Consider the following 8,367-nt stretch of genomic DNA (forward strand, 5'->3'; position numbering starts at 1 on the left):
GTTGCGCGCTCATCTCGCTCTATGGGCCGAGGGAGCCGGTGTTTGTCTGCAGACAACTTCCAGGTCATGTGGCCAGCATGACTAAGCCGCTTGCTGAATTTTTAAGTGTTGTCCATGAAGAAAGAATGGGCCATGATAAAGAGATTTAGTGGTTTTTAATGGTAGGTGATGTTGCTGTGTTGTATTATATTATCTTTGTACATCGATTCATTTCTTGGAGTTAAGAATAGGACTAGGATAAATTGTGTTCGCTGAGCCCGTATTTTATACAGTCTGTATATGATGTTTGTTTGTTAATGTGTGGAGTGTTATGCCCAATAAAGGATGATGAAGAAGACTAAGCCGCTTCTGGCAAACCAGAGCAGCACATGGAAACGCCGTTTACCTTCCTGCCGGAGCTGTACCTATTTATCTACTTGCACTTTGTGCTTTCGAACTGCTAGGTTGGCAGGAGCAGGGACTGAGCAACGGGAGCTCACCCTGTCATGGGGATTCGAACCGCCAACCTTCTGATCGGCAAGCCCTAGGCTCTGTGGTTTAACCCACAGCACCACCTGCGTCTCACTCCCTTTCTATCCCAGTCCAATTGGGGTTAATCTTTAATTTCTTCCTTCCTTCCTTTTTTTACATTTGTTTAAATCTCTGCTCTAAACATTTGTAGGCGAGCCTGCCTAAAGGCGCACATGCAAGCATATTTCATGCACTGTGAGTACACATAGGTCTGGGCGTCAGACATTTACAAGCCTGTGGGGAAAGAGGAAGTTGCTTCAGGGAGTTTAGACACTTGGGAGTTTTTCTCCTCTCAGCAGAGGCAGTGAGGAACCTTTATAAATAGCCGTCCAGAACGTAGAGGTACCCCATGGACATCAGGCATCATCTCTGGATCCAAACGCTCCTCTTTCCCCGGTAAGTTGATTAACATTCTTAAAGTTTCCATACAAGAGAATCTATAAAGTTTTTAAGTTGAAATATTTGGGTGGCTTTGCTGTTATTTTTCTGTAGGTCTCTCAGAGATGCATAGAGTTGATATTAACTTTCAAGTCTGGTTTAGCGCCATGGCTGCTTAGAACCGGGTAGGTAATGTGGTGATGTCCTTCATGTGTTTTTAACTACATCATCCCTGATCTCAGACCGACATGGCCAGGAGGACTGGTGGGAACTGTAGTTCAAAGCACCCGGAGGCCGTGACATTGGCTGCCCCTGGCTTATAAAGTTGTCTGCAATGGAGCCTTTTCTGGCACAGAGCTTAAACAAGAGAGTAAAGGCTTTATGGACTGTATTCCTGAGTGTGAGGCTGGTGTTAAAAGCCACAGCGGTGCAGTAAGGATGGGGCGAAGGGAAGAGGCTCATAACTGATCTCTTAGCCCTGAGAATGCTGTTTGAACATGCCCAGACGGCATGCTTTCCTTATTACGTTGTTCATTTATGGGTAGAACACTGCCATGGAGATATCTGGTGCTATATAATCTCCAGAGTAATTTAAATTCAGTTCCAAGATGGCTTGTTTATTGCACACTTATTGAGCCTCCGTCTTGATTTGTTTGTGGGGAGGTCACTTGAATTAGCACAAGGGTGAACAATGTAGTGCCCGATAGATCAGGCATAGGCAAACTCAGCCTTCCAGATGTTTTGAAACTACAATTCCCATCATCCCTGACCAATGGTCCTGTTAGCTAGGGATGATGGGAATTGTAGTCTCAAAACATCTGAAGGGCCGTGGTTGAGGAAGCGTGTTCTAGAGGCTCTAAGGTTGTCAGAATCTGAACTGTGAGCTGCAGCTGTGCCTTTAAAGGGGGCTTGATTTGCAGTCCTTAATATGTAGCGATAATTATCTCCATGCCCCTCCACACAGGAAGAAGGCTTTTCCTGTTGATTTCTGCACACTGAGCCAATATATTAAGCCAGGCATAGGCAAACTCAGCCCTCCAGATGTTTTGAGACTACAATTCCCATCATCCCTGACCACTGGTCCTGTTATCTAGGGGTGATGGGAGTTGTAGTCCCAAAACATCTGGAGGGCGAGTTTGCCTATGCCTATATTATGGCAAGGGTTGGGGGAACATTTTCTTTTTTAACCTCGAGGGTCACGTGGTCTCTGGGCAACCTTCCGGGTACTGCATGCCAGTAATAGGGGAAAGACATGGGGCAGTGAATTTAAACTTCACCTCTGTGCACTAGGCTAGCTTCTACACATGCTCACACATTCCTCCGCATTCCCTCCAACATTTATCTGATGAAAATAGGGGTGTCCTATTCAATAATAATAATATGATTTATACCCCGCCCATCTGACTGGGTTGCCCCAGCCACTCTGGGCAGTTTCCAACATATAAAATAATTAAAAAATAAATATATAGGGCTGGGACGTGGGTGGCGCTGTGGGTTAAACCACAGAGCCTAGGACTTACCGATCAGAAGGTTGGTGGTTCGAATCCCCGAGACGGGGTGAGCTCCCGTTGCTCGGTCCCTGCTCCTGCCAACCTAGCAGTTCGAAAGCATGTCAAAGTGCAAGTAGATAAATAGGTACCACTCCGGCGGGAAGGTAAACGGCGTTTCCGTGCGCTGCTCTGGTTCTCCAGAAGCGGCTTAGTCATGCTGGCCACATGACCCGGAAGCTGTACGCTGGCTCCCTCGGCCAATAAAGCGAGATGAGCGCCACAACCCCAGAGTCGGCCACGACTGGACCTTTATATAGGGCTGCCTTCAGATGTCTTCTAAAGGTTGTCTAGTTACTTATATCCTTGGCTTACGGGTCACATTGACTTCATACCCTCCAACCTTTCTCCGATGAAAATAGGGACGTCCTAGGGAAAAGGACATTTCAGGATCAAATCAGAAACCAGGGCAGCTTCTGCAAATCCAGAGCTGTCTCTGGAAAACAGAAACACTTGGAGGGTCTGAGATCCTCCCTCTTATTTCCTGATTAAACTTATTAGCCACTTGCCACTTTGCATGCACCCAGGTAACGTAACATTGAAGAAAGCAGAAATAATAAATGAAATATAAATGAGAATATGGGAGAAAAGAAAAGAAAACATATAATCATGACCATTCCGTGCAGCATTTTCTTTTTTAAAAAACCAGTCCCCGCCCACTAGTAAAGGTAAAGGTAAAGGGACCCCTGACCATTAGGTCCAGTTGTGACCGACTCTGGGGTTGTGGCGCTCATCTCGCTTTATTGGCCGAGGGAGCCGGCGTACAGCTTCCGGGTCATGTGGCCAGCATGACTAAGCCGCTTCTGGCGAACCAGAGCAGCGCACGGAAACACCGTTTACCTTCCCACCGGAGCAGTACCTATTTATCTACTTGCACTTTGACGTGCTTTTGAACTGCTAGGTTGGCAGGAGCAGGGACTGAGCAACAGGAGCTCACCCCATCGCAGGGATTCAAACTGCCTACCTTCTGATCGGCAAGTCCCAGGCTTTGTGGTTTAACCCACAGCGCCGCCCGCCCACTGGTAGCAAAGTAATAAAAAGTAAGCTGCATTATTACCCACTAGCCAGTAGAGAAAAATAAAAGTTCAGACACCGACACCTCCCTTCCTAGCAACGGAATCCCCAGCACAGAAATCATTTATTTAACACTAGCATGGAGAGCCAGGAGCCAGATAAGGAGGCCTGGAAGATCACTTGAGGTTTCACACGCTTGTGTTCGGCAGAAGATGAGGCCTGGCTTGGGGTCGTCGTCCCGTCCCCCCCACAGTTGGCAACCCAAGGAAGTTAAAGAGCTAAGCAGAACGTGTGGCTACTTTTCATCATGAAGAGGGGGGCATGTGTGTGTGTGTGTGTCCATGTTCTACAATGCAGTGGTACCTTGGGTTAAGTACTTAATTCGTTCCAGAGGTCCGTACTTAACCTGAAACTGCTCTTAACCTGAAGCACCACTTTAGCTAATGGGGCCTCCTGCTGCCACCGCGCCGCCGGAGCATGATTTCTGTTCTCAACCTGAAGAAAAGTTCTTAACCTGAAGCACTATTTCTGGGTTAGCGGAGTCTGTAACCTGAAGCGTATGTAACCTGAGGTACCACTGTAATAGATCCATTAGGGCTGGTTGCGGCTGTTTGGGCGTTCCCAGCAGCTCAGGATGACTGCCTTATCTAGGGCTCTTTTGTGGGGGGCAGACGCCTGCCTTTCTGCCTCTACCTCCCTGGCATTCTGTCTCAAACTTGAAAGCGGAGCCATCCAGGTAGAGGATGGTGCCTGTCAGGACCGATTTGGAGACGTCTGTTTCCGTGGCAACGTCCCAATTAGGCCTTAAAAAGGAAGGAATGGGGTTGCGCTTTGATCTCTCTCTCTTCCCTGGAGAAAGCCGGGATGCAAATGAGAGAGAGTCTTGCGCATGTTGAAACTCGCATGCGGCAGAGGCCTCAGGCTTCCGGCTGGCTGGCAAGGAAATCTTTTCTCGCTCTTGATACACTTCTCACTGGTTTCCAGGTCTTTCCGGCTTTCTTACGTGCTGCACTGTGGTGGCAACTGCTTAGCTGGGATGGGAGTCCTTTCACAGTGGCATGTGCCTCTTAGCCGCAAGTGGCATGTGCACTATAACTCTAAGGCACATTCGAAGCACATCCTTTCCCTCAAGGATTTCTGTAGTTTTGTTGAGGGTTTTTGCTGGGAAGCGTAACTCAGTGAGAGGAAAACTACAGTGCCCAGAATTCTCTGAAGGAATGAATGTGCTTCGAATGTGCCTTAAAGGTATCGTGTGTACGCAGCCTCAGTAGCCCACAGGCAAGAAGCCTGTAAAGGGGGGGCAGGGAGATGAGGCAGAGATAAAAATAAAAATAAAAATTTATTTATACCCCGCCCATCTGGCTGGGCTTCCCCAGCCACTCTGGGCAGCTTCCAACCAAATATTAAAATACAGTAATACATCAAACATTAAAAGCTTCCCTAAACACGGCTGCCTTCAGATGTCTTCTAAATGTCAGATAGTTGTTTATCTCTTTGACATCTGATGGGAGGGCGTTCCACAGGGTGGGTACCACTACCAAGAAGGCCCTCTGCCTGGTTCCCTGTAACTTGGCTTCTCGCAGTGAGGGAACCACCAGAAGGCCCTCGGCGCTGGACCTCAGTGTCCAGGCTGAACAATGGGGGTGGAGACGCTCCTTCAGGTATACTGGACCGAGGCCGTTTAGGGCTTTAAAGGTCAGCACCAACACTTTAAATTGTGCTTGGAAACATACTTGGAGCCAATGTAGGTCTTTCAAGACTGGTGTTATGTTGTCTCGGCGGCCACCAAGTCACCAGTCTAGCTGCCGCATTCTGGATTAATTGCAGTTTCCGAGTCACCTTCAAAGGTAGCCCCACGTAGAGTGCATTGCAGTAGTCCAAGTGGGAGATAACTAGAGCATGCACCACTCTGGCAAGACAGTTTGTGGACAGGTAGGGTCTCAACCTGCGTACCAGATGGAGCTGATAAACAGCTGCCCTGGACACAGAATTGACCTGTGACTCCCAGGTTGCACACCTGGTCCTTCAGGAGCACAGTTACCCCATTCAGGACCAGGCCCACCTCCTGTCCCCCCAAAACAAAAATGCCACAGCTTCCTCAGCACTTGGCAGTGTAGCAGTGACCATGACTACTACCTGGCTTGGACAGACCAGAAGTGGCTTTTTGGGTGGACAAGGAGATCTGAAATGGCTGCTGGGAAACTTTGTTGCTGTGACAACATTCTGTGCCAAAACATCTGACAAGTTAATTAGGTCTTGTTTGAAATATTTCCCAGTGCCAGCCTTGGAGTCAGTGCTAATTTGTGTGCTTGGAAGCCTGACACGCTTAAACTGAAATCTTTTTCTCTCCCATTTCCTTATAAAGGTAGCATATTGGCCTGCTAGGTCCTGACCTTTCCACCAGAGGGCAGCATAGCCAAAAACCACTTCCTCCCAAGATGGCGGATCTTGCCAGCAACTTCTCCTGCTACGACCCGTCCATTGTTGGCTACCGCTACGTGGCAGTGAGTTGGGGCATTGTAGTGGCCATCGTGGGCACAGTGGGCAACGTGCTGACCCTGCTGGCCTACGCGGCTGACGCCAAGCTGCAGACACGCTTCAACCTCCTCATTGTCAACCTGACTGTGGCGGACATTCTGTACTGCACCTTCCTGCAGCCCTTCTCAGTTGACTCCTACCTCCATCTCCACTGGCGGGCAGGGGCCGACTTCTGCCGTGTCTTTGGGATGTTGCTCTTTGTCTCCAATGCCGTCTCCATCTTGACCCTCTGCCTCATCGCCATCAGCCGCTACCTGATCATTGCCAACACCGCCCTCTTTGACCGCATCTTCTCCCGTCTCGGGACGATGCTCATCATCCTGGGCACCTGGGTTGCCGGCCTGGCTAGTTTCGCGCCGCTGTGGCCCGTCTACGTCTTAGTGCCCAAGGTGTGCACCTGCAGCTTCCACCGCCTCCGCGGACGGCCCTACACCACCATCCTCATGGGATTCTACTTTGTGGTGGGTCTCAGCTGCGTCGGGATCTTCTACTTCCTCATCCACCGCAAAGTCAAGAGTGCCGCCCGTGCCATGGACCAATACAAGCTGAAGAAGACCAGCTTGAAGAAGGGCCACGTGGCTGGTGCCACTTCAGCCACACCGGGACGATACCAAGAGCTTGACAGCGGGGTGGACAGTGCAGGTCCTTCCCAGCACTCCTGTGAGGCTCAGTCCTCTGAGTCGACTGCCAGTACCAATCTCCCATCAGCTTCCCAGAATGGCGAAGCACCTCCTAAGAAAGCTACCCCGTGCCAGGCCAAGGACAGCCACTCGGAATTCCGCCGGGTGACCCGCATGTGCTTTGTGGTCTTCCTTTTCTTTGTCATCTGCTACATCCCCTTCCTGCTAATCAACATCTTTGATGCCAAGAACCGGGCTCCAACCGTCTTGCACATGATCGCCGCCAATCTCACTTGGCTCAACAGCTGCATCAACCCAGTGCTTTATGCTGCTATGAACCGCCAGTTCCGCGAGGCTTACAGAGACGTGGTCTACAACTTCGCAAAGAGGTTCCGCTGCTGCCGCTAACTGGAAGCCGGGCCACTTTCCAGCGCCAGAGGAGGGATACGGTCTTCCCACCAACCCTGGTTTGCCCTCAGGGCTGGAATATCGCCAGAAAGCAAAAAAGCTAACTGGGTTTTCCACACTGGACTAGATTCCCAGTTCTTTAATCCAGGCCTTCATATGATGTTCTTTTGCTACGGTATATTATTGTAAATTGTATTCCATATTCTGTTGTGGCCCCTATGGGCAATAGGGAAATCAGACTGAACTGGTATAATGGGCCCTGCCTTTGACATATTGTTGAAGCTGGCGGCGAGGCCTCCCTTCTGGATTGCAGAAAAACTGTTTGGACTTGCCAAGCTTCGGATACGAAAGCAAATGTTGTACCTCCACAAAGTCTCTCCTCCCTGGACAATCATCCAGTTTTAATAGGAGCTAAGAGGCTGCAGTGCCCGGTCTGCACTTTGCTGCTGATGGGTTGCATCCAGTGCCCAGTGTAGCTCCATTGATTTCAGTAGGACTAGCCTTGGACACAGCCCTCTCTCTATATTTTTAACCATTCTGTTTTGTAAATATGTATTTATATTTATCACAGCACCACTCTGTTGATAATTCACCTTCTCGTGGATCTGACCACATGATGGCAGCTCCCTCCATAAACGCTTTCACTGGCTTCCCACTGGCTCCCAGGTCTTGCAAAAGAACTTTGTCTTTGCCTTCAAAGCCCCCCATGGTTTCGCCTTTCCTGATCTCTCTGCTTGTACTCCCAGCCAGCCCAGCCAATGGTCAGGGGGGTTGGGAGTTGTTGTGCAACAACAGTTAGAGCAGCGGTTCTCAACCTGGATCAGCAAAGGCTACAGACAGGTGGATCACTGTGTCCCTCTAGGTCAGCCTTTCTCAACCTGTGGGTCCCCAGATGTTGTTGGACTAGAACTCCCATCATCCCTGAGCTCTGGCCTTGCTAGCTAGGGGTGATGGGAGTTGCAGTTCAACAACATCTGGGGACCCACAGGTTGAGAAAGGCTGACCTAGAGGGACACAGTGATCCACCTGTCTGTAGCCTTTGCTGATCCAGCACCACTATTCCCAGCTATCCAATAATCTTTTCGCCCCGCAAATGGCTCCACCTATTCTCCCTGGCTGCCCCTCATGTTTGGGACTGCCTCCCCAATCACCTCCATGATGGCGTCTCTTTCTCTCCTTCAAATCTCTCCTTCAAACTCCCATCTATTCCCTGAAAACCTGCACATGCTTTGTAAACAGCTTGCGCTCAGTCAGATCATTGGTCTCAACATAACTGACACCGACTGGCAACAGCTTTCCAGGTTTCAGACACGGGATAACCCCAGCGGTGCCTGGAGATTCCAGGGATTGAA

General features: G+C 49.7%; 1 protein-coding gene across 1 annotated transcript; it reads left to right on the forward strand.

Annotated features, from left to right (window-relative positions):
* Window positions 1–683: 683 nt before the first annotated feature.
* Window positions 684–7,585, forward strand: GPR84 (G protein-coupled receptor 84). Its single transcript, XM_083490359.1, has 2 exons — window positions 684–906; window positions 5,815–7,585. The coding sequence occupies exon 2, from the start codon at window positions 5,888–5,890 to the stop codon at window positions 7,013–7,015; it is 1,128 nt and encodes a 375-aa protein (XP_083346485.1). The 5' UTR covers window positions 684–906; window positions 5,815–5,887; the 3' UTR covers window positions 7,016–7,585.
* The last annotated feature ends 782 nt before the right edge of the window (window positions 7,586–8,367 follow it).

The sequence above is a fragment of the Podarcis liolepis genome, assembly GCF_965112155.1.
Source record: "Podarcis liolepis genome assembly, chromosome: 2".
In the NCBI taxonomy this organism is placed as follows: Eukaryota; Metazoa; Chordata; class Lepidosauria; order Squamata; family Lacertidae; genus Podarcis; species Podarcis liolepis.

Bases quoted from the DNA above. Each gene is read 5' to 3' on its own strand.
- GPR84 (XM_083490359.1), top strand. From the start codon at position 5,888: ATGGCGGATCTTGCCAGCAACTTCTCCTGCTACGACCCGTCCATTGTT.